This window comes from Typopeltis vanoorti, chromosome 6 (assembly GCF_054136105.1).
Source record: "Typopeltis vanoorti isolate ZY-2024b chromosome 6, IOZ_Tvanoo_1.0, whole genome shotgun sequence".
NCBI classification, from domain to species: Eukaryota; Metazoa; Arthropoda; class Arachnida; order Uropygi; family Thelyphonidae; genus Typopeltis; species Typopeltis vanoorti.
The window spans coordinates 94354736-94382057 of record NC_143554.1 but is presented as its reverse complement, the minus strand read 5'-3'; the positions used below and the strand labels follow the sequence as shown (position 1 = coordinate 94382057).

The following is a 27322-nucleotide window of genomic DNA, read 5'->3' as shown; positions in this document are numbered from 1 at the left end:
CCATTATTCGTCACCCTATTTCTCTCTATACTAGCCACTTTCTCATTAAGATACTTTCGCTTTTCCCTGTGCAGACATGTATTCACCACTCTTCTCACCCCCTCATATGCAGCTTTCTTCCTGCTCCGTGAGGTAGTTCAATAGTGCTTCCCTTCATTTCACTACAGCTTCTAGCAGAAAAACTCTCTATTAAATTCACACTCTCTATTAAACCATGCTTTTCTCCTCCTCTTTCTCTTTCCTACATTTCTTGAGGAAGCGAACGTGATCGTATTTTTGATGGTATCCCACATCATATCCAGATCATCCTCTTCCTCCTGTAACTCCCCAAAATGATTCTGCAACTCTAACTGGAAAGCCCGCTTGCCTTCAGCTGTTTTCAACTTGTCCAGGTTCCATGCCGATCGTATGGTAGGACACATGGGCTTCTGAACCGCAATTCTATGCCTGAAATCGTAGGCTACCAGACAGTGGTCGCTATCTCCATCTGCTCCTCTGATACTTCTCACATCCGAGATGGAGCTGTGGGACGTCGATAGATTAGTACATGGTCTATTTGGCTAGTTGTTCTACCGTCCGGCGATCTCCAGGTCTGCTTGTGGACGTCTTTATGCACAAACATAGTGCTCTTTACAAAGTATCCCGTAGCGGCAGCAAAACTCGCAAGTCAGATCCCATTGCACTCCTCATGTAGGCTCTCGTTACCCACGAAAGGGCACCACACACGCTCTCTCCCCAGCTTCGTGCTGAAATTTCCAACTACTAACTTGACGTCATAGGACGGTAGATTAGCACAGGTACGCTCAAACATTTCGTAGAAACAATCTTTAGCTTCCTCCGAGCTCTCTTCAGTAGGTGCATAACAGTTCACAATAGACACATTTTGAAAATGTCCCTTAACTCTAATAGTACACAGCCGATTGTTCACAGGTTTAAAATTTAAAATATTACACAAAAATTTATCACCAACTAAAAACGCAGTTCCGAGGACTCTTTGTCCTCTGTCGTCACCACTATAGTATAGCGTGTACCCCTGATTGCGGGTCGAGCCATGTCCCATATCATCACCGTAGTTATTATATTTAAAGTGTCGTTTATGTTCTTTTTGTCTGATAGGAATTGTGTGTCCCATTTCTCCTATATATTATAGGTGCAATAAATACGGTATACTCCAGGGTGGACCAGCGGAGTGAGTGGGTCTTTGGATGCTGACCCACACTGAAGTATACCGTATTTATGGCACCTGTACTATACCATATATAGGGGAAACAGGATGCACAATTTCTATCAGACAAAAAGAACATAAACAGCACATTAAATATAATAACTATGGTGAAGCTGGCCTTTCTGATCATGCCCTGAACACCTTACATAGAATTGACTGGAAAAGCACCAGTTGTTTACATCACACCAAAACATGGTATGAATGCAAATTTAAGGAAGCATGTGAGATTATTATCAATCTGAACAACAATGATGGTCTAAAAATACCAAACATATGGAAGGCATATATTCAACCCACGGAATCTTCCTCTCTAAGAGTAACTATAAACAGGCCTGTAGATAATCCAGGATCCTAAATCAAAAATAACAATTGTAATGCTAAAAATAAGACATCATCGTTACTGAAAGAAAACTATCTATAAGAAAGAATGTTTGCTGATGTTATCATAAATAGAATTTAGCTTAATGTAGTTTCTAAATAATTATTTAATTTGTAATTTTTTTTCCCACTAGAGGTCATGCCAGTAGAATAACCTGTGATCAAATCATTGTTTCTCTAGCTTATTGTATGTAATATAACTCAGCTTGTCCTGTATATTTGTATATGCTCCAGATGATGATCTTAATATGAAGATCAAACCGTCGGGAAATTAAAAGTTATTTATAACACGGTTGTAAAGTATATAATTTCTAAAATGAAAGGAACAACTATAGTATTTGAAGCTAAGATAAACAAAAAGATAAACTTCCTGAATGGAAAGCAGTCGCAAGTAGACTAATGTGTGGATAATTTCAAAATGGAGAAACTGGATAATGCAATTTATTTGCACTATTGGTTTGTTTCAGATTTATTGATGGAAGAAGTGCATCATCATTAAAAAGATTATTACTGTAGTATATAAGGTAATAAAAAAACGAAATATAAATGGTAAATTATGTAGAAAAAAAATTTTTTTAGAAAAGTTGAAAAATCATGTATACACATATAAAAGACATATATGATCAGATCTATCTGTACAAATTAATTCTTTGTATCAAAAAAATTTCATGCAATTTTTCCAAGTCTGACAAGATAGCCTAATTGTGTATGGTCAACTAGATAAGTAAAAATTGCATTCATCTCTCAAGTAATGTGCTGGCACTCTACCAGTAGAGTGCCAGCACATTACTGGCACTCTACCAGTAGATAACATAGGGTAAGGTGAGTGTTACAGTGTTCACATAAGCAGGTAGGTCATCTGCCTTCAGTAATGGTAGGAATGTTGAGAGTTTATTTTTCACTTGGTTAGACTAATAAATTTAGTTTAATCCTTTATCCAAATGTGAGCAAACAAAGTTTGCACCTGAAAATATCTTCAGGACTGGGGTAAGGTAGCACAACCCAGGGCAACTCGTAGCAAAGGTGGACCAAGCTAGCATCACTCCTATCTCAGTATCTCCCATAATGCAAAACACATCTCCTTGCAGATTATGTATAATGTTATGCATTAAGGGAAGGACCACTACCCATACTGGTTTCGACCTTTATTGAGGTCTCTTCAGTGGGAGCCAGGCATAGAAGTGGAGATACCAGGCAGAAGCATCAGCGAGGTCATCTTTACCTATAGAAGTTGCCAAAAGGTGTGCCACCTTTTTATTAAATTACTCTGGATTTAGAGAAAGATGTTGAGAGCTTATTTTTCACTTGGCGAGACTGTAATAAATTTAGTTTAATCCTTTATCCAAGTGTGAGCAGAGAAAGTTTGCACCTGAAAATATCTTCAGGACTGGGGTAAGGTAGGTAGTACAACCCAGGGCAACTCTTAGCAAAGGTGGACCAAGCTAGCATCACTCCTATCTCAGTATCTCCCATAATGCAAAACACATCTCCTTGCAGATATGTATAATGTTATGCATTAAGGGAAGAACCACTACCCATACTGGTTTCGACCTTTTTTGAGATCTCTTCGGGGGGAGCCAGGCCCAGAAGTGGAGATACCAGGCAGAAGCATTAGCGAGGTCATCTTTACCTATAGGAGTTGCCAAAAGGTGGCACACCTTTTGGCAACTTTGAGATTTGATTACACATCAAATCTCAAAGCTTTTAAACCTGCTCTTCCATTATATGTCAGGGTGAAAAGCATATATGCCGGCTGAGTGGTTGGCGTATCTGCTCTCCAGCCAAAAGGCTGCGGATTCATATCCCACAGTCGACATGGATATTTGTGATTGTCTGTGGAAACAATAGTGATGGTGGTGGGTGATAGATGCTGTTGGTGTAGTTGTGTTCAGTTGTAGTTGGTGGAGTACAAGTTCATGTGGAGAGAAGACATGAGCCTCGTTGACCACGTTATTGTCAATAGTGATATGTTCATGCTAGATCAGAATACAAAAGTATGCAGAGGATTTGAAATTGGAAGTGATTATCACTTAGTTTTAAGTATAAAAATGATTATCACATTAAAAAGAACAATATGTAAGAAAGTTTTGAAAGGAATTAAACTTGAGCAGCATTTACATGTAAACTGTAGACTCGACTACAGAAACATCACTCGTTCAAAAATGAAACAGCCTAAAATCAAGCATTAGCAGTCCATTCTACATGGAAACAGAAGAGAGAAAGTTAATCTGGCTAGGCTCTTTGTATAGTCATCTAACACATTCCTACCATGTAATAAATTTAGTTTAATTCTTTATCCAAGTGTGAGCAAACAAAGTTTGTGCCTGAAAATATCTTCAGGACTGGGGTAAGGTCTTGGATATCTTTGAAGCATATCTCATGCTCTGTCAATCTTTTTGGCTTCTGGCATTCAAGGTCCCAACAATGATTTTGGATAGAGTGAAAATTGAGATGATGTTTTTGGAATTGCAGTTGATTTCATTGTATTATGTCATTGCCTACATAATACAATCTGTTACATGCATCCATAGTTGTATAGGAAAGAAACAGAAAAGACGTTTATGTCATTAGAAAGGACAAATGACATAAAGAAAGAAGTATAACTTCTTGTAGGAAACAAAGTAGGAAATGAATACCAAATATAGAGAAATGTTCTGTAAAAATTTGGATAAAGGCCAAAGCCAATAATAACAGTAAGTATACTTGGCAGATTTCTGTTCAGGACATGGACTAGTCATTACAAGCAATGTGTTCCAACATTAATGGAGAAATAACAAAAGAAATAACTAATCCATGTCCTGAACATAAATCCACAAGAAATTGCCCGCTCTTTCGAATCAATGCTAGTATTGTTAGTTTTGCCTCCCCCCCCCCCACACAAATTTTTCCAAACATTTCTTACCGACTATATCACTTTCATAGAGAATGCACACAATAGTTCAGGTACAAGACTATACAGGGAATATGTTTAAAAATAATCCAAGTACATTGCAGAGGTAAACTCTGGAAGGTTGTACTTTAATGTAGACCGAAACAAGAATCACATATCAGAACATGAGCGACAAAATACAAAGAAATTATATTTAGTGATTTGGTGAGAATATCGTGAAGTTGGTAATTAGTTTACGGAATTAACAACGCATATAAAGTATATTAATTAAAGATAACTTTAATAAATAACTTCTATATTTCGGCAACGTCACGTTGCCATCTTTAGGAACATAAAGATATGGTATATGCACGCAGGCACTAACAAAGGCAAATGAGGAAGAAAGCAAGAAACTAATATTGTTCCTAAAGTCCTAATGGTGCCCTCTGGCGGGCTAATTTGGTTGTCTTGGCATTTGGGATGAAGTTCTCAAAATGTAAGACTCCCAAATTTGGGGTAGTTTCATGCACCCAAATTTGTTGAGGTTAGGAACGTTTTTTAGAGATGATGATGATTCCTTGAATAATCTTTCGTATTTAAACTTGCTGCAGTGTATTATTTTTGTTTTCTTCCAACGAATTCTATGGTGGGTATCTAAGGCATGGTCTGCCAGCCCAGAGCAGCTGTACTGGTGAAACTGGATGTAGTCTTTGTGTTCTGAAATCCTGATATTTGTTGTTCTGCCTGTTTGGCCAAAGTAGGACAATTTGCAGCTGCAAGGGACCTGGTATACACCAGGTAGGTCTAAGGGAAGTGGTTGGTCTTTGGTAGAGTGGATAAGGGATGCCAACTTTTTATATGGTCTGTAACAAGAAGTAAGGTCATATTTTCTGAGGATATTGGTTATTTTCTCAGAGGTGCCCTGGATGTAGGGGATGGTGATAGATTTGGTGCAATTTTTATTGTGGAGGGGGGGAGGGGGATTGTGGTTTACTGGTTTTAGTATTTTTTGGATTTTTTGGATCTCAGACCACACACTCAACACCCTACACCAAATCAACTGGAAAAGCACCTGCTCTTTACACTGCACAAAAACCTGGTACGAAAGGAAATTTAAGGAATCCTGCGAAATCCTGATAAACCACCCAAATATCAACAACAAAGATGGCATGAAAATTCCAAGGATCTGGATGGCACACATTCAGCCTACCTAATATGTAAGATCCAGCATAAGTCAGGACTCTAGCCAATCCTCAGCTAGTATTAGAAACCATTCCATACCAACTGGCTGGATTGATGTTAATATATGTATATAGTAGACAACACTAATAACAGGACTCTAGCGTTGATGTATAATTTTTTATTTATTTATTTATTTTTATTTTATTTTATTTTTTATATATTTTTTTTTTATTTATTTTTTCCCAACAGAGGTCAGGCCAACAATTGTTGTAGCGGTTGGTCAGTGTCTTTAAGAAACCAGTTTGATTGTAGTATAGTTTGTTTCCTGTGTATAGTTATATGCTCCAGAAGATGACCTTGACATAAAGGTCGAAACGTCGAATGTAGATTTTAGTTATATTAAACTAAAGATTTTATTCAAACACGGTAGTTGTCTCCATAATTTTCAAAAATGCAGACAAGTAGACTCATGTTGTACTTTATCTTCAGGAGGACATAAAAATTTGTTGAGTGCTTTCTGTTTGCATATCCAGTATATATTGGTAGCAGGGCCACCCCGTGTGAGTGTTCAGGTTGTGCCCTGCACAAAGGTGTCTAATAAGGAGAGGTGCCATTTCAAGATGATAAATAACATAGATATAGAATAACATAGAATAACATAGATGATAATAAATTCTATTTTATAGGGATGCAGAAATATAATTCCGAACAAAGGTGCCTCTTACCCACGGGGCAGCACTGATTGGTATTTTAGTACAGGATATGACAGGATCCTGTACACCTTCACCCAAGCTTTTCTTCCACAATCCTTCTCAACTGTTTTTCAAGTATACTTGCGTAAATCTTACCAGAAGCACTCAGTAGAGAAATATGTCTATAATTCTCACATTAAGTTTTATTTCCCCTTTTTATACATGTACTATGAGAGCTCTACTCCAATCATCTGGAATTCATCCCTCTGTCCAGGCCTTCTGAACTATGAAGTGCATACACTGTAAGACTTTTATACCTACATACTTGAGCATTTCTGATCGAATATCATCTACTCCTGCTGCATTTCCACATTTCAGGCCTTTGATGTTTCTACTTCAAGTATGGATATGTATTCCTGACTGCATGCCTGTTGAGTGTTTTTTTAGCACTGTGCTATCACTGCTTGTTTCATTTAGCAATTTTTCGAAGTAACTACTTCATACGTCAGGGGATATCTTTTTTTCTCCAGTTTTCATATCAGTTTTATCATCTCTAATTCCTTTTACAGCACTGATTCCTCCATTTCTGAGCTTCATCAACAACATCCAGAATATCTTGCCACCTTTCTTGATATTTATTTTCTATGTTCTTGCCAAAGTCCTCCCATGACTTTTGTTTAGCACACACTGTTTCACACAGTATTTTGCTTTCTTACATTTGTCTCTGTATTCTCTAAGCGCACAAGCTGACTTATTTGACAGGAACTTTTGATATGCTTTCTTCTTTTCCTTCACTGCCTCTTTAACTTCCTGTGTCCACCATGGAGTTCTGATTTTTCTATCCTTGCAGATAACCTCACCACATGCCTGTCTGGCTGAATCAATCAGTGTTTTCTTCAGGTCTTGCCACTGAATCTCCAAGGTTTGGTTCCTGTTCTCAAATGCTTTCATTTTTTTCTTAAATCATGTTTGTGTATTTTAGTCTACAGTTCATATCTGAGAGCTGCTCAACTTTTGTTCGCTTTAAAACTTTCTTATATGATCTTTTTTTCAATATGAAATTCAATTTTATCCTGCTCAAGACTAAATAGTGATCACTTCCAATTTCAAATCCTCTGTACACTCTGGTTATCTTGCACCATGGAGAAAACATCACTATCAATAATAATATAGTGAATGAGACTTTTCTTATTCTTTGGCTTTTCTTTCCATGTGAATTTGTGCACATTTTTATGTTGGATCATTGTTGTAGTAATAACCAGTCCATGTCCTGAGCAGAGGAGACAAGGTGGAAGGGCAATAAAGCAAAGGAGCTGGCGGAAGGATATAAACTGTTTTACAGTGGGGTGAATAAGAATGGAAGAAACGGAGTTGGAATCATCATCGACAAGGAGCTGAAGGGTGGAGTCTATGAGGTATGCCAGAAGAACGATCAGATTATGAATGTTAAACTTAAGATTGGAGGAAGCGTGGCTGTGATAGTGTGTGGATATGCTCCACAAGTAGGTTGTGATGAGGAGGAGAAAGAGGCATTCTGGAGAGAACTAGACCAGGTAGTAATGGGAATCCCTGATGGTAAGAGAGTGATCGTCGGAGCAGACCTGAATGGGCATGTAGGAAGGCGACGAAGTGGTGAAGAAAGGGTGCACAGGGTGGGGGGGGGTTGGAGTAGTGGTGAAAGAAATGAAGAAGGTAAAAGAATCATAGAGCATGCTGTGGCCTTCGACCTGTCTATAGCTAACACATGGTTTAAGAAGAGAGTTGGACACCTGATAACTTATAACAGTGGGGATAGGATGAGTCAGATTGACTATATTATGTGCAGAAGGTAACATCTGAAGGAGGTGAAAAACTGTAGTGATTAACGGAGAGAGTGTAGCGGCACAGCATAGGTTGTTTGTGGTAGACTGTGATATAAAAGGGGAAAAGAAAAATAGACGGAAGTAGTGGAAAGATAGGAAAATAAAGTGATGGAAACTGGAAGAAGAAGGTCCAAGGAATGAGTTTAAAGAAAAGGTATTGGAAGGAATGAAGTTACCACAGGATGTGGAAGAATGGTGCGCTGTAAATAGTCGGAATATTAGAAAAATTGGTGAAGAGGTACTTGGTATAACATCAGGAAAGGGCTGCCCGAGGATAAGGAGGCATGGTGGTGGTGGAATGAGGAAGTACAGCTGGAGATCAGGGAAAAGAAAGAGGCAAAGAAAAAATGGGACATGACTGGAACCAGAGCCGACAAGGAGGCATATAGATTAGCGAAGAAAAGTGCAAAAGAGAGCTGTGGCAAGGGTGAAGGCGAGGGCAGTTGAAGAGGTTTATGAAGTACTGGAGAGAAACGGTGGTGAAGCTAAGTTGTTGAGAATAGCGAAAGCTAGAGATAAGGCCTTGAAAGACATAACATCAGTTAAGCAGATAAAGGATGCCACAGGAGGAGTAGTACTACAAGAGGAGGACAAAATCAGAGGAAGATGGGAAGAATATTTTCGTAATCTACGAAATAAGGAGAATCCATGAGAGAGAGAGAGGTGTGAGGATGGAGAGGCAAATGAAGGATCGGTGCAGGACATAAGCAGAGAGGAAGTGTATTGAGCACTGAGAAAAACGAACAATAGAAAGGCTGTGGGGCCGGACCAGATACCTGGAGAAGTGTGGAGAAGATTGGGCAGCGAGGGCAAAGACATGTTACGGGATGTGATGAGGAAAATAGCCCAACAGGAAAAGATACCAGAGGAATGGAAGAAAAGCATTCTCGTCCCAATCTACAAGAAAAAGATGTTCAAGATTGTGTCAAATATAGAGGGATCAAGATGACGTCACACACGTTGAAGATATGGGAAAGAGTAATTGAAGGAAGGATATGGCAGGAAACAAAAATCGGTGAGGAGCAGTTTGGATTTATGCCAGGAAGAGGGACAACGGATGCAATATTTGCACTAAGGCGATTGATGGAGAAATATAGGGAGATGCAGGTGGAGCTACATATGGTGTTTATAGACCTGGAAAAGGCGTGCAACAGAGTGGCCAGACAGGAGGTATGGAGGTGTATGAGGAAGAAGGGGGGATGTCGGAAAAGTACGTGAGGTTAGTGAAGGAGATGTATGAGGGAGTGAAAACTCAGGTCAGGTCTAGTGTCGGAATGACAGAGGGGTTCCCCATTGTCGTAGGGCTCCATCAGGGATCAACTCTGAGCCCCTACCTCTTTGATCTAGTCATAGATGTATCAGTGGAGGACATCAAGAAGGAGGTGCCAGGGAGCATGATGTTTGCTGATGATATTGTTCTCTGCGAATCATCCTGAGAGAAACTTGAAAAGACCCTGGAAGAGTGGAGAAAGGTATTGCAGGAGAGAGGTATGAAAATTAACCAGGTAAAGACCGATTATATGTCAACAGAGAGAGTGATGAGGATATAATCATATGACTTCAGGGTGAAAGGTTAACTTCAGGGAAGAAATTCAAGTACCTTGGGTCGGTCGTCGAGAGGAATGGTGACCTGGATGAGGAAATACAGCACCGAATAACATGCGGCTGGATGAAATGGAGGAAGATGAGCGGAGTCCTGTGCAACTAGAGAGTGAGTTGTAAGATGAAAGGAGAGCTGCATAAGATGGTGGTGAGGCCAGCGATGCTCCATGGTGCAGAGACATGGCCTATAACAAAGGCACAGGAGAGGAAGATGGAGGTGGCGGAGATGCGGATGTTGAGATGGATGAGTGGTGTGATGACTGATCGGTAAGAAGGTACAAGAAAGCAGGCTGAGGTGGTTCAGTCATGTAGTGAGAAGGAGTGAGGAGTATGTTGATAAATGAGTGGCGCATATGAAGGTGGAGGGAAGGAGGAAAAGAGGCCGGACCAAACTCAGATGGAGGGATAAGGTGGCAGAGGATCTTAGGGAGAAAGGATGGAATCAAGAAGATGCCCTGTACCGGAGAATCTGGTAGAAGAAGATTAAAGATGTGAACGCCGACCCCGTTTAACACGGGATAAAGCATAGCGAAAGAAGAAGTGCTGAGCAGAAATCCAACAGGTATTTGCCATAATTATTTGCTTTGCTCTTTTCTACAAATTTTCCCAAAATATTTTTGTATGTCTGACAATCATTACCTATTCTGCTATTTAGATCCCCAACAAGGACCAGCTTTTCCCTTTTCACTGTGTCAGTTGCTTTCTCTAAAGATTAAAAAAATTCCTCCACTTCTACCTTAGTAGAACCATAGGCACAAATAAGTCTCATTGTCCAGTTCCCCATTCTGGTATTTGCCCACATCACTGTACTTGAGACCCTGCCATTCAAGAAGATTAGCCTTGTATTTACTGTTTACTCCTTCTTTTCCTTGATTGTCATTGCCTGAATATAACATTTTATATTCATTGCTCAGAAAGAGCTCACCAGTTTTTGTCTTTTTTGTTTCAGTCACCCCTATTATATCAATCTGGTACTTATCTAATTCCTCAGCTAGCTCTGTTTCTTTGCCATTCAGGCTTCTTATGTTGATAGTACCGATCTTGAACTTTGGCGATGTTGAGTTGGAGTGTGTTTTAAGATCTGTTCCAGTAGCTGACTTTTTGCTGTTTGCCCTGGTGAAAACAACTGGGGCCTTGTTTATCTGGGTGACACTCCAGCTGGCATGAAATTCTGTCATGTTGTACCACTATTTTATATTTTGGTTTAAGCCAATAAGTATACAATTTGGTCAACTAAATCCCAAATTGTTAGCCCATCTTCGTTCGTTCAGTATCCAGGTAGATACCTAACAGGGTGCACCATGAGAAGGTGAGGATTGGACATTAGGTAAGAAGCCCTGGTCAGTTATATTAATTATAACTGTCTCAAATAATTCAGGAAAAAAAGCTTTTGATAAAAGCAATAGTGCTCTACATAATAAATACCTTAATCTATTAAATCAATCAAAAAAGATCACTAACAAGTTACCAACAGAAAAATGGGTAGTCAATTTATCTAACCGTCCACTAACAACAGATGAATTAAATGTCCTAGCAAGAGGCCATAAATTTGCAATTTCACCAAAATGTTTCCAATATTTAGACTTCATACATAATATAGAAAGAAATGTCAACCATCTCTCCCGTATTGAAGCCAACAGCGTTTTGAGGTAGCTAAAGTGATCTACAATGCCAAACCTTCGGAATTAAATATCTCACCATCAGAATTGAAAGCTATTATATCTTTAAAACATAATCATTACCAGAACTGATAAAGGAAATACCACTGTGGTTCTTGATACAAATTTATATGATCGAAAAAGGAATTTACTTCTTTGAGATCGTAATACTTATGCCAAATTGGATTATGATCCTACAAAACGTCAACTCAGAAAATTAAATAAGCTACTTAATGAAACTTCTTTCTTAGATGAAGAAACAATCAGAAAACTTAAGACATACCATGCCAGACCTCCTAGAATTTATGGCTTACCTAAGCTACACAAAACTTATGTTCCACTCAGACCTGTCATAGACTGTATCAGCAGTCCAACTTACAAGTTATTAAGATTCTTATTTAACCTTCTCTGTCCTCACAAAGGACACTCAGTCTCTTCAATCAAAAATTCTACAGAGTTTTAACAAAAATGAAAGACACTCAACGTTCAAAAATTGACTTGTTAATCAGCTTCGACATTGTCTCCCTCTTCACAAACATTCCCTATAAAGAAACAATAGAATTACTAACTCAAAAATTTCCGTCTGATATAGTTGAATTGTTCAAGTTTGTTATTGCATCAGGTTACTTCACCTGGAAAGGTCAAATTTACAAGCAAGAAGAAGGAACAGCAATGGGATCTCCTTTATCACCAAACCTAGCAAACTTGTTTCTAGAACACATTGAGGAAAAAATATTCACTTTTGAACCCAAACCAAAAATTTGGTTAAGATATGTCAACGACATATTTGCAGTCTGGGATCATCCCGAACATGAATTACAACTGTTTCTAGATAAAATTAACCTTCTTCATTATTGCATCAACCTTACATTAAAAAAAAGAATCTCCACAGGGTATCTCCTTTTTGGATTTACACATTCAAAGAAAAGAAGACGGTTCCATCGCTACGTCTGTCTTTCGCAAGTCTACATTCTCAGGTCACTACATTCACAATTCTTCTGCTCATCATCGATCTCAGACATCTGGCATTATTAAATCATTAGTTTCCAGAGCACACAAATTCTGCTCCTCTGAAGAATCTCTAAACCAAGAATTAGAAGTAATCAAAAATACAGCCATCCTAAATGGATATAATCCTAAAACAACTCAAAAAATCATCAGTCACTTCTCCACACATCACACCAGACAGGAAGAAGTCCATAGGATTCCCATACCTTACATTAAAGGTATCTACAAACGTCTTTCTAAAATTACGAAGAAATACAATTTTGCCACTACTTACAAACCTATCAACCAAATTTACAACTTGTTACCTTCTCCTAAGGACAAACTCTCACCTTTGATGTTGCCTGGCGTTTATGAGATTCCATGTTCATGCAAATTGTCTTACTTTGGACAGACAGGTAGGTCTGTTCAGAAACGCATCTCGGAACATCAAAACCACATTCGTCTTTTTAACCTGCAGAAATCTGGCCCTTCTCAACACGGAATTGAAATTCCAAGCCATAGGATCCATTGGGAAAAGTCTAAATTTTTACATAGATCTTTATATAAACATTCATGTTTATATAAAGAAAGTTCTGAAGCCCTATTATACAGACCAAATTTAAACTGCAACGACGTTCTTACTATTCCTGAAGTATGGGAAATTGTCATACAAAATTGTGTTAAATAATTATTATTAGTTTTTTTTTTTTTACTTCTGTAACACGTTACGCACGTTTAATTAGTTTCTATTGTAATCATGTGCCCTAATTGTATGCTATTCCTATTATTGTTTAAGCTACTGTACTGATGATGTCCTAAGATACTTATGATGAAATATCTACAAGTAAATAATTTTCACTGTAGTTAATACGTGTGTTTCTTTTAATTACTGTACTGATGATGTCCCAAGATACTTGGGATGAAATATTTACGAATTAAATAGTCATTACTGTGGTTAGTATGCGTGTTTTTAAGTGATGAAAAAAGAGTTATCATTCCGTTGTATATGACCTTGATCAGACCACACTTAGACTATTGTTCTCAGATTTGGTCCCCAGGATTTGATGGGGATAAATTAACTGTGGAAAGGGTAAAGAGACAGATAACAAAGACAGTTTCAGGACTGTACAATGTTAGTTATGAGGATCGGCTGAGGGAATGTGGCCTGCTGAGTTTGGTGGATAGAAGTAGGAGAAGTAATATGATCGAGACTTTTAAACTGTTGAGAGGCAGCTACAGGGTAGACATTGAAGAGTTCTTTCACTTGGTGGAACCACGGGAAGGAGTGATGACAAGGGGCCATCCCTGGAAGTTACAAAAGGAGGCTGTGTGCAAAAGGGTGAGTAGTGGTTTCTTTGCGTGAAGGGTGGTTGAACCTTGGAATGCATTGCCTGAGAGAGTAGTTGGAGTGGGAAAGGTCAATAAGTTCAAGGAGTGGTATGATAAACTTTGTGTTTCCTAAAAACGACCTCCCACGATGAATCTTTTGACTTCATGGAGGCCTGGATAATAATAATAATAATAGTGGAACACCTCACCACCACCATACTGTATAGATGCAAGCAAAACAAAGTAAATTTTCTGTAACACTACTAACAGCACACAGACATAGTCAATATATATTATATTGTGTGAAATATAGAGTAATTAGAGTATTTAGTGTAATTAGAAACAACTGGAATGAACACTATACTGCATAGCTGCCCACTAAACAAAATAAAAATTTTATTGTAGCACTACAATACAGTACAGTCCTGCATGAGGCACAATTAGCACGTTACACAGCCTAGTGTGAAGGTGCTAATGTATAAGCATGAAAGTAATTTAAAATTCTAATGATAGTTATAGCAAAGATTTTTAAAATAGGTATAGTAAAAATGCACATTTCATTAAATAACTGAGCTTGTTTGAATATTTGATAAGCATAAAAAAAAAATAGAATATTACAAATTTCTAAGTGCACCTTATCCATATGTTGCATGTCAAGTATTTGTAGGTTTCCATACAAATGGAAACCCGCTCAACCTTTGGGGCCCCAATAGTATGGGACCCTTAAAATACCAACTCATAGAACAGATTATTTGTTATAATGAAATAGTTCTTGCCAAAGCTCTCAACTATTTTTCCAACAGTATTTCATCAAATGGCTGCAACCCTCTCAAAAATACAGACAAAATATTACATACCTCCCTCACTGCTCTCACATACAAAACCAAAGCACTACTATATCTATCCCTATTTGAGGAACATTTGAAAAGATAGCAAATGTACTCAATCAGTGTAACCTTCAAACCATGTTCAAATTACACTTCCAACTGGCAATCGTTGCCCACTCACCAAAGGACAAACCCTATCCTCTATCACATTCTGGGTGTATGAAGCCTGCAACTGCCACCTGAGTTAATATGGATGGACAATAAGATGCTAACATTCACAACCATCATTATGGCAAATCAGGACTAGCAGACTATGCCTTGGACACCTTGTGTTAAGGTTTAGGTGTTGGGAGAAACTCATGATGAAAGTTTAATGGAGTGAAACAGCACTACAAAACAATTAAAAAAAAGAGTATTTAATGATTCCAATATTTTGTCATAGTTACAGAGACATTATCAGGGATTACAAAATGATACATGTAAACACATACACACAAAGGCAGTACAAAACTTACTGAAACATGTGAAAGAAAGAATAGAGTCCTAATTAGGTGGGGGGCACCTTCTATGGACACCAAAGAGGGTGCCTAGATTGCAAACTGAGATCTCCGAGTATTAGAGTCTCCCATATTTTGGGAAGATTTATGCAACCCTAATTATTTAAATTAGGCTGAACAGGAATAGAAGTAGCAGGGTACAGCATTTTTCAGCAGGATAGAAAGGGAAAGTGTGGTGGAGTACTGCTTATGATAAATGACGACTTATGTCCTCTAAGAGTGGAGGCTTTGGAACGCAGTGACACTAATGATTTTGATGATTTTGAAAGCATATGGGGTGAGGTAGAGATAGACAAGATGGGATACTTAGTGGGGTGTTGCTACAAACCAAGGAGCACAGAGAGTGGGGACCAGGAGATGTTTAGACAGTTGGGCTTGGCAAGTGCAAGAAGAATGATTGTTATGGGAGATTTTAAGTGCAGCAGTATAAATTGGGAAGAGGAAGATGCATGTAGCAATAAGGGAATAGAATTTCTAGAATTCTTGAGGGACAAATATCTTAGGCAACAAGTAATACAGGGAACAAGAGGTTCAAGAGTTTTGGATTTGGTCATAGCATCAGAAGAGCTGATAATAAGTGAGATGACATCTCTCCCACCAGTTGAAGAGAGTGACCATGTGGTTTTCACTTGGAAGATGAATAGACATGCAGGAGTATCAAAGAGACGGGAATGTATGTGGAATTATAAGGCAGGTGATTACAATAGTCTTAGACATCAACTTGGGGAAGTTTCATGGAGGGAGGAATTGGAAGGCTGGGATATCATTAGTGCTTAGGAAATTGTGAAGGAATATTTGTTAGTAGCAATAGTAAGCTGTATTCCACAAGTGAAGAAGAGAACACAATTTGGTGTAAAGTGGATGACAAACAATATTAAACAGGGGCCGCATGTGAAAAAGAGGCTATGGAAGAGATATAAGGAGACAGGTAAAGAGCAGATGCATGAAAAATATAAGACACAGGCCAGGAGAATGACTAGTATGGTAAGGAAGGCAAAACTGGAATATAAGAAGAGATTGGCCCTAAGATCCAAAGAAAATCCTAGGGAATTTTTTAGCTATGTGGCCAGTAGGAGGAGAAATGATTGTGGAAGAATGACACTGTAAGATAAAAATGGGAATAGACTGACTGATGCAGAAGACATAGTGGAATTGTTCAATGAACACTTTATTGGAGTATTTCATCCTGGAGGAGTAAATTTTAATACTAGAGGGATAGGGTTTAATACTAGGGTTTAGAGGTACAGGAGGAGAAAGAACGTGTTCCAAATACAGAGTACTCTGGATGTCAGTAAAGCTGTGGGACTGGACGGTATTTCATCACGAGTTTTGAGAGAAGGTGCTAAGGAACTCACAGCGCCTTTGACCTGGCTTTTTAATGAAAGTCTGGCTACAGGAAAGGTGCCAGGGAAAGGAAGGAAGGTAAGATAGTGCCATTGCATAAGGGCGGTAGCAGACTGGAAGTGTCTAATTATAAGCTAGTTTGTGTGTCATCAGTAGTTGTTAAGATCTTGGAGAAATTAGTAAGGTACCGTATACAACATTGGGCAGATGAGGGTAATGTTATCTGTGAGAGTCAACATGGATTTGTGAGGGGGAATGCTCTTGTTTTAATAATATGCTAGCCTTTTACAATAAAGTTACACGAGCAGTAAATGAGGGAAAGGCGTATAGTGCCATTTTCTTGGATTTAGCGAAGGCATTTGACAGGATGCCACATGATAAGCTGATATTTAAGTTGCAGCACATGGGTTTGGATGTCAGGTTGGTCAACTGAATTCAGGATTGGCTGTCCAATAGGTATTAGAGAATTGTGTATGGTGGGGCAGTTTCAAGAAGGCAGAGGATTACAAGTGGGGTCCCACAGGGCTCAGTACTGGGACCTATATTGTTTAACCTTTATATCAATGACATTGTCAGTGGATTACAGGAGGATGTTCAGTTGTTTGCATATGATGTGAAGCTGGGAAGGGTTATTGGTAATAGTGAAGATGTGGTAGTCATTCAAGAAGATTTGAATAAGCTAGACAGATGGGCAAATGAATGGGGGTGTCGGTTTAATGCAGCAAAATGTAAGGTCTTGTGGTTTGGGACACATCGATGGGATGCTGCATACTCTATTGGAGGAGATATACTGGAGGAAGTAGGGGAGACAAGAGATCTGGGGTTGATGATTGATAGAAACCTGAAATTCAAGGGACATATTGCAAACATGGTGAAGGTAACACAAAGAATTGCTGCAATAATGAGAAGGATGCTGACCTGCAGAGATAAAAAAGTTATCATTCCGTTGTATAAGTCCCTGATCAGACCACAATTAGACTATTGTTCTCGGATTTGGTCCCCAGGATTTGAAGGGGATAAATTAACTGTGGAAAGGATAAAGAGGCAGATAACAAAGACAGTTTCAGAACTGTACAATTAGTTATGAGGATCGGCTGAGGACATGTGGACTGCAGAGTTTGGTGGATAGAAGAAGGAGAGGTGATATGATCGAGACTTTTAAACTGTTGAGAGGTGGTTACAGGGTTGACACTGGGGAGTTCTTTTGCTTGGTTGAATAGTGGGAAGGAGTGATGACAAGGGGGGGGGGGCATCCCTGGAAGTTACGAAAGGAAACTGTGAAAAAGAGGGTGAGGAGTGGTTTCTTTGCATGGAGGGTGGTTGAACCGTGGAATGCATTGCCTGATAGAGTGGTGAGACCAAGAACAGTCAATGAGTTTAAGGAGTGGTATGATAGACTTTGTGTTTCCTAGGAGGGAACCTCCTACGGTGAGTCTTGATAGACTTGTGTTTCCTAGGAAGGACCTCCTGCGATGAGTCTTTTGACTCCTTGGAGGCCTAAATAATGATAATGATAATAATTTTAAGAGCAGCAGCAGATTCCAAAAAAAGTCTTTCTCGTCTAAATTTACTGTGATGGAGCATGGATGGGCTTTTTCCAATTGATTTTGTGAGATGTATCCAAAGCGTGGTCTGCAAGGCCAGAGTGACCATAGTCGTGATTGCAGATGTATTTTTCATATTCTTCCATTTGGATGGTAGCTGATCTTCCTGTCTGTCCATAGTAGGCCAACTTGAAAGAACAAGGAATTCTATATATATATATATATACAGGGTGTTTGGGATAAATTTGACAGTTTCGTAAGGAAAAAGAAAATCTTCTTTGTATCTATTAAATTTAATGAATTGACAAAAAAACATTACAGGCAGAGTTAATTACAATACTATCAACAAGATTTACTCAAAATAACCACCATTAGCATCGATCACAGCTTCAATTCTGCTTCGGAACCTCGAACAAGCTGATGCTACAGTCTCCCTGAGAAGGGCCGCAAAAACTGTTTTAATTTTATCCATTAACTGGGCTTTTGTATTACTGGAAGTGCGATTGGTGTCTTTTTCAACTGCGCCCCATACAAAATAATCCATGGGGTTAAGGTCTGGGGAGTTTGGAGGCCAAACATTTGGACTGGTGAAGTCGTAGAAATTTTCAGACAACCATTTTTGACTTTTCCCAGAGGTCTGGCAAGGGGCCGAATCCTGCTGCCATACATACGGCCTACCATTGGCTACCCTTGTTATCCAGGGCTTGACTACAGTTAGCAACTCCACGAACAAAGCCCGAATTCCAATGCCAGGGTTCTTCAACACCTGTTCCTGCAGATTTGCGAGGAATTCTGCTGTACGAACGCAATCAGATCGTCTGCTAGGGATCTTTCTTCTTGCTACATCCTCGTAGTCACCATTGCAAGTCTCTAGTTCATGCCTGATTGTTTTTACTGTATTCAGGGAGCAGTGGGCAGCAGTCGTAATATCCTTATTTTGATGGCGGGCACGAATCATCATGATACAAGTTATTCTCTTCCATGATTCAGGTGGGTTCCAGCTATCCATCCTTTCTGACATCTTGTATATGAATGAAGAAGGGTCCAAACTTTTAAATGAAGAGAAGTGTGTGTTAATACATGTAACTTACGGAAAAATATAATTAATTATAAATATGTCAAATTTATCCCGAACACCCTGTATATATATATATATATATATATATATATATATATATATATATATATATATATATATACACACACACACACACACACACACACACTTGGAACTGATAGGGGAGGGAATTTGTCTTTAGTGGAGCAGATAAATACCCTCTTGTAATTTTTTTTTGTGTTGCTGCTCCCATCCACGAAAGTTTATTTGCAATCCTATAGTATATTTTGTACCATGGTTGGGCTAAGGATATTTTTTCCCCCTCTATTTTTATCAATTATATATATATATATATATATATATATATATATACACACACACACATATTATATTTTATTTATTTTTTACATAGTCCACAAACCCACACCAGAGAACCAAACATGGAACTTTTTCAAGTCACTTTAGGCCTCCAATAAGCAGGACAGTGGTCTTGCAACGGGTACTGAAATTCACCTCTCACCTAAAGACAATCACAAACATTCATGCCCACAGTGGAATTCAAACCTGCAGCTTGTTGGTTGCAGGGAGAGTATGCCACCACTCAAGCCAGCCAGGCTGGCAAAAGTCTACAGCTAGTTTAGTGTTTTGACTAATTTTTCTCGTATCATATATTAATTTATTCAGTTGACTTCTGACCATATTGATTTTGCTAATCATGTTATCTATTACCATATTTAATTTGCCATCTTCACTAAAAAATAAATAACTGAAATGTTTACTTGATCTATAGGATCACCCCATTCAGGAGAGTTGATGATATTCCTGCCCTATGATATTCAGGCAAAAATTCTACGCTAATCAAGTATTTTACATGAATTTTCTCTCTGGTGTTATAATTCTTTTCAATATGCCAACTCAAGGAATTTCATTATTGAAACAGGAAGAATAATCTTATTGAGTGCTGATGGTCATGAGGTGACAGAATCATATAAAATAGTTGAGTTACTGAGTTAAGTATATCACACAAGTGAGGTTAATGCTGTGACATATGTGACAGAGACTTATGTGGGAACAGAGGTGGATGAATTGAAGATTCTTGGATATTGCTGAATCTCAATTAAATACAGCTGTGGGATTAGATGGGATATCAGCTCGCATTTTGTGGGAATGTGCAAGGTAACTGGCAATGCCTCTGCTGTTTAATTTAAGTATCAGCTGTGGTAGAGTTCCAAGGGAGTGAAAAGAGCACAAAATAAATCCCTTGCATAAGGGAGGTTCTAAGACTGCAGTAGCATATTATAGACCAATCAGTATCTCAGGAGTGATGGTAAAGTGCTGGAAAAATTGGTCATAAAGAGAATTCAAGAATGAGTGGTTAAGAATATGATAATCTATGAGTTTGGGAAGAGTTGGTCATGCCTTAGTAATTTACTAACTTTTTTATACTAGAGTGACAGCTGAGTTGGATAAAAAAAAATGGGTACATGATGATTCTGCTGGATTTTACAGTGTGACATATATGACATTATGTCACAAGGATGTATTTCCTCTGTTTTTTTGTTTTTTTTAAAAAAAAAATTCCATATATTTTTAATATTTTTTAAATAACGAAACCTGTGGTGTGATCATAATTAAAAGAAACATATTAACCACAGTGAAAATTATTTAATTGTAAATATTTTATCCTAAGTATCTTAGGACATCATCAGTACAGTAGTTTAAAACAATAATAGGAATAACATACAGTTAGGGTGCATGATTACAATAGAATCTCATTAAACATGCATAACATGCTACAGAAGTAAAAAAAAAATAAAAAATAAATAAATAAATAAAAATAATAAAAAATTATTTAACACAATTTTGTATGACAATTTCCCATACTTTAGGAATACTAAGAATGTCATTGCGGTTTAAGTTTGGTCTGTGTAGTAGGGCTTCAGAACTTTCTTTGTATAAACGTTCATGTTTATATAAAGATCTATGTAAAAGTTTAGACTTTTTCCAATGGATCCTATGGCTTGGAATTTCAATTCTATGTTGAGAGAGGCCAGATTTCTGCAGTTTAAAAAGACAAATGTGGTCTTGATGTTCCGAGATGCGTTTCTGAACAGACCTACCTGTCTGTCCAAAGTAAGACAATTTGCATGAGCATGGAATCTCATAAATGCCAGGCAACATCAAAGGTGAGAGCTTGTCCTTAGGAGAAGGTAACAAGTTGTAAATTTGGTTGATAGGTTTGTAAGTAGTGGCAAAATTGTATTTCTTCATTATTTTAGAAAGACATTCGGAGATGCCTTTAATGTAAAGTATGGGAATCCTATAGACTTCTTCCTGTCTGGTTTGATGTGTGGAGAAGTGACTAATGATTTTTTGAGTTGGATTATATTTTTTAGGATTATATCCATTTAAGGTGGCTGTATTTTTGATAACTTCTAATCCCTGGTTTAAAGATTCTTCAGAGGAGCAGAATTTGTGTGCTCTGGAAACTAGTGATTTAATAATGCCAGATTTCTGAGATGGATGATGAGTGGAAGAATTGTGAATGTAGCGACCTGAGAATGTAGGCTTGCGAAAGACAGACGTGGCGATGGAACCGTCTTCTTTTCTTTGGATGTGTAAATCTAAAAAGGAGATACCCTGTGGAGATTCTTTTTCTAACGTAAAGTTGATGCGATGATGAAGAAGGTTAATTTTATCTAGAAACAGTTGTAATTCATGTAGGCTTGCGAAAGACAGACGTGGTGATGGAACCGTCTTCTTTTCTTTGGATGTGCAAATCTAAAAAGGAGATACCCTGTGGAGATTCTTTTTCTAACGTAAAGTTGATGCGACGATGAAGAAGGTTAATTTTATCTAGAAACAGTTGTAATTCATGTTCGGGATGATCCCAGACTGTAAATACGTCGTCGACATATCTTAACAAAATTTTTGGTTTGGGTTCAAAAGTGAATATTTTTTCTTCAAGGTGTTCTAGAAACAAGTTTGCTAGGTTTGGTGATAAAGGAGATCCCATTGCTGTTCCTTCTTCTTGCTTGTAAATTTGACCTTTCCAGGTGAAGTAACCTGATGCAATAACAAACTTGAACAATTCAACTATATCAGACTATATGAGTAAGTAATTCTATTGTTTCTTTATAGGGAATGTTTGTGAAGAGGGAGACAATGTCGAAGCTGATTAAGAAGTCAGTTTTTGATAACTGAATGTCTTTAATTTTTGTGTGAAACTCAGTAGAATTTTTGACTGAAGAGACTGAATGGCCTATGTGAGGGCGGAGAAGGTTAGATAAGAATCTTGATAACTTGTAAGTTGGACAGCTGATACAGTCTACGATGGGTCTAAGTGGAACATTAGTTTTGTGTAGCTTAGGTAAGCCATAAATTCTAGGAGGTCTTGCATTTTATTTCATAAGTTTTTTTAACTCCTTTTTGGATTTACACATCCAAAGAAAAGAAGACGGTTCCATTGCCACGTCTGTCTTTCACAAGCCTACATTCTCATGTCACTACATTCACAATTCTTCTGCTCATCATCCATCTCAGAAATCTGACATTATTAAATCATTAGTTTCCATAGCACACAAATTCTGCTACTCTCAAGAATCTTTAAACCAGGAATTAGAAGTTATCAAAAATACAGCCACCTTAAATGGATATAATCCTAAAACAACTCAAAAAATCATCAGTCACTTCTCCACACATCAAACCAGACAAGAAGAAGTCCATAGGATTCCCATACCTTACGTTAAAGGCATCTCCAAACGTCTTTCTAAAATTATGAAGAAATACAATTTTGCCACTACTTACAAACCTATCAACCAAATTTACAACTTGTTACCTTCTCCTAAGGACAAACTCTCACCTTTGATGTTGCCTGGCATTTATGAGATTCCATGCTCATGCAAATTGTCTTACTTTGGACAGACAGGTAGGTCTGTTCAGAAACGCATCTCGGAACATCAAGACCACATTCGTGTTTTTAAACCGCAGAAATCTGGCCTCTCTCAATATGGAATTGAAAATCCAAACCATAGGATCCATTGGGAAAAGTCTAAACTTTTACATAGATCTTTATATAAACATTAACGTTTATAAAGAAAGTTCTGAAGCCCTACTACACAGACCAAACTTAAACCGCAACAACATTCTTACTATTCCTAAAGTATGGGAAATTGTCATACAAAATTGTCTTAAATAATTTTTTATTATTTTTATTTATTTATTTATTTATTTTTACTTCTGTAGCATGTTACGCAGGTTTAATGAGATTCTATTGTAATCATGCGCTCTAACTGTATGTTATTCCTATTATTGTTTTAAACTACTGTACTGATGATGTCCTAAGATACTTAGGATGAAATATTTACAATTAAATAATTTTCACTGTGGTTAATACGTGTGTTTCTTTTAATTTTTAATCTTTATGTTATTCCCTTCAGGTAAAAAATTTCCATGCTCTGCTTTCTTAATCTACTTTAAAGTTTTAAATTCCTCTTGTAAATTATTATTCTTGTGAGTTTGTTTCTTCTTGCAATTTATTGTTCTTTTAAGAGTTTGGGTTATGAGTTTTAGTTATGAGTTTGAGTCTATCTACCAACATTGTTCTAAAAATTATGTCCCAAAAATTTTAAAATCACAAATCAAGAACATTAAGATCTTCTGTAAGGTATGTCTAAAACATCTTTCATGTTATCACTTTTTTAATATATGGCTGAATATATATCATTTAAGTTTAATATTTAATCACAGGAATAACCAATGTTTCTATACAAGGAGTACCCCTTAAGAATATAGGCAAATACGGTATTAGTTTCCTTCAGAGTTTGCTAGTGAGTCTCCAAGGTTTTTGATTATTGTCTTAATAGTTTTATATTTGAGGGTATTATTCACCTCTGAGAGCTCCTCAACATTAATTCTTTTAAAACTTTCTTGCATGATATTCAATATTATCCTGTTCAAAGCTAAATGGCAACACTTCCTATTTTAAATCTCCTTCATGTGTATATACTCTTGCATTCTGAACCAGAGAGTATATAGTACTATTAACAACAATATGACCCCCCCATTTCTTGTGATTTTACTTCATGTCAATTTGTACACATCTTTATGCTAGAACATGGTATTATAACAGAAATCCAGTAGGTACTTACCATTATAGCTTTGTCATTTTCTCCCTATTTTCCCAAAACATTACTGTATATCTGGACCAGCTTTTCCCTTTTTTTTGTATCAGTTGTCTTTGTTTAATGATTCAAAAAATTCTTCCACTTCTTTAATAGAAGTGGAGGAATTTGTGCCTATGAGGAACACAGGCACAAATAAGGTCCAGTGTCCCAAACCCCTCCATATTTTGATGTTTGCCCATATCACTCTAGATAATACAGTCTGCCATTCAACAAGATTATCCTTGTAGTTAATATAAGATAATATGCTGAATACTACAGCTACCCTTTCTTTGACTGATCATTACTGCTTGAATATAACATCTTGCAATTTGTTAGTTAGAAGAATCTTATTTTTTGTCATCTTTGTATTATTGGTAATGCCAATTATGTTGATCTAGTATTCCTGAAATTCTTGTGCCAGTTCTACTTCTCTTTCATTGGTGTTCTTATAGAACCATGCTTGAATTTTGCTGAACATGTTTTGGAGTTTGCTTCTGTAGATGGCTTTTGGTTGTTTGCCTTAATTCTCTGAAGAATTGATCTATCCATTCATAGTACTGCATTCCCCTCCTCTGGAGAGAGTTAACTGGAATTTGGAATCTTTAGTAAAATAGGGGCCTTGTCTAAATGGGCAACATCGTAACCAGCATGAAATTCCATCACGTAGTATCACTGTTTTGTTTAAGCCAATAAGAATACAATTTGCCAGCAAAGGTTGGTCGATTGGTAGAACCTCTGCTACTAATGCTCAGCAAAAAGTTAAGCAAGTTTGAGCACAGTTAGTAGTTGGAAGGAAATCAATCGTTCGATGCTGTTGGCACACTCTCCCTCGATGAGTCTTTGGACTCCCTGGAGGTATCACATAATAATAATAATAATAATAATAATAATAATTTGGTCAGCTAATTCCAAATTGTCTGCCCATCCTCATACATTCATATACCTGCTAATGGGGTGAACCACGAGAAGGCAAGGAATGGACATTAGATGAGATGCCCCAATCAATTCTCCACATTCCTTAAAAGACTATGTGAAGTTCTCTTCCCAGTAATCTAGCTCTGACTATTAAGCTAGATAATATGCTAAATCTAAAAATAAATAAAACACAAAACTTATAAAGTTTAATGTTAATTTTACTGAGATATAATTGTATATACCTCATAATACATGTAATTTCTAGAATGAAAGAATTAGTCTAATAGAAAAGTTTTGTGATTTAAGAGTAGCTTACACTAAACCACTTTGTTTAATAATCAGGAGATATAGGATTCTCTGTAAATACTGAGAATACAATATTTCTCAGTTGAATTGTCAATAAGAATATGCTGGATGCAAATAATATTCAATAAATATTTATTACTGTCATTGTAAAAGATATAATTTTTGCCCAATAAATAAATATACTTACAGTTCACTGTCTAAAAAGTCTAAGCCCCTGTGCCGATCACCTAATTTCTTCTTTCTCATTGTATCTAAGGCAGGACTGACGTGAGAAGTAGGAGCATTATAATGGACGTTGACATAAGGCATCACTTTTCTTGGAGGCTTTTCATTGGTATTGAATAAGTTACTGAAACTGATACTGAAGAATTAATTTAATAGTTAAAAAAAGCAAACCTGAAAAATTAGCTTCATAATATATACAGTATATTCAAATACAGCATTAATAATAATAATAAAAAAAATAATACACACACACACACATATATATATACACACACACTTTTTATGTTAATGTGCTGTTTATTTAACTCATCATGTATAGGATTTTGTAAAATGCATGAACACATTTTATTATTATTGCACCCTCCATAAAGTCAGCAGACTCGTCATGGGAGGTTCATTCAACTGACAACATATTTATCATACCGAATCTTAAAATCTTTAATATTCCTTGCATTAACAACATATTCTGGTAATGCATTCCATTCGCTGACAATTACCTTGCAACCCTCTTCACCACACACTTACATAACTTCCAGAGATGGCATCTAGTTCTTCTCCTCTCACCTAATCTTTTCATAATCCGCTGTGGATTATTCTGATAAAATCCTCTTACTAACTTAAATGTCTCCATCATATCATCTCTTTTTCACCAAACTCTGCAATACACATCTCTTCAACCTCTCTCTACATAGCCAGCATTCCAAAGTCCTGATATTGTCTTTGGAGCTCATCTCTCGACCCTCTCCAATGTCTCCACATCAAACTGAAAACCAGGTGACCACCACAGTCCAAGCATGGTCAGACCAGTGCTTTATACAGTGGCACAACCACTTCATTTGTTAGAGTACTTCTTATCATAGCAGCACTATGATGTGCAGCCTTTGCAACACTAGCAATGTGCCCTCTAAACTTCAGTTTACTATTAACCATCACTCCTAAATCTCGAATCTCATTCTGCTTCCTGCAGTACGGCACCATTGATATAGTATACAGCTTTATATTTCTGCACTCCAAAATGCAACACCTTGCACTTAATGATATTAAAACTACAACTCCACTCATTTGTCCAAGTCTATTCAAATCCTTCTGAAGAGAATTAGCATCACAGTGCTAATTATGATTCTCCCCAACTTTGCATCATCATCAGTAAACAACTGAAAATCTCCAGTCAGTTTACATGATATATCATTTACAAGCAAGTTAAACAGCAGGGGCCCAAGAACAGAACCCTGGGGCAATTTACTAGTTACCTTCCTTTTTTGAGACACTGTGCCATCATATACAACTTGCTGATATTCATTCATTAGTAATAAATATTTCTATCATATCACCTCTTTTCTGACTATCAATCTATCACTATTGAGAGGATTCCACAGATCACTCACTATCTTGGTCACTGGTCTTTTGGATCCATTCCCTGAATGCCAGGTGACCATGCCTGAGCATAATAATCTAAAGGTAGATGTGTCGTGACCTTATAAAGAGGAATGACAACTTCCTTATCTATGCATATTAGTGTTTCTCAATGAATCCTATGAGCTGCCTTGGCTACCTTAGCAATATGCCATCCAAACTTCAACTCACTATCTACCAACATC

The 27322-nt window shown here is 37.4% G+C and overlaps 1 protein-coding gene across 8 annotated transcripts in view; it reads right to left on the bottom strand.

Annotated features, from left to right (window-relative positions):
- LOC150105717 (C-Jun-amino-terminal kinase-interacting protein 4-like) overlaps positions 1-27322 on the bottom strand; it is a 615637-nt gene that overhangs the window by 231128 nt on the left and 357187 nt on the right. For 6 of the 8 annotated variants that reach the window (XM_090394309.1, XM_090394312.1, XM_090394313.1 and 3 more), the window contains one exon: positions 25687-25860. In XM_090394309.1, coding sequence (XP_090250435.1) covers positions 25687-25860 — 174 coding nt within the window. The remainder of the gene's footprint in view (positions 1-25686; positions 25861-27322) is intronic. The other 2 variants (XM_090394311.1, XM_090394317.1) reach the window with 1 other exon arrangement.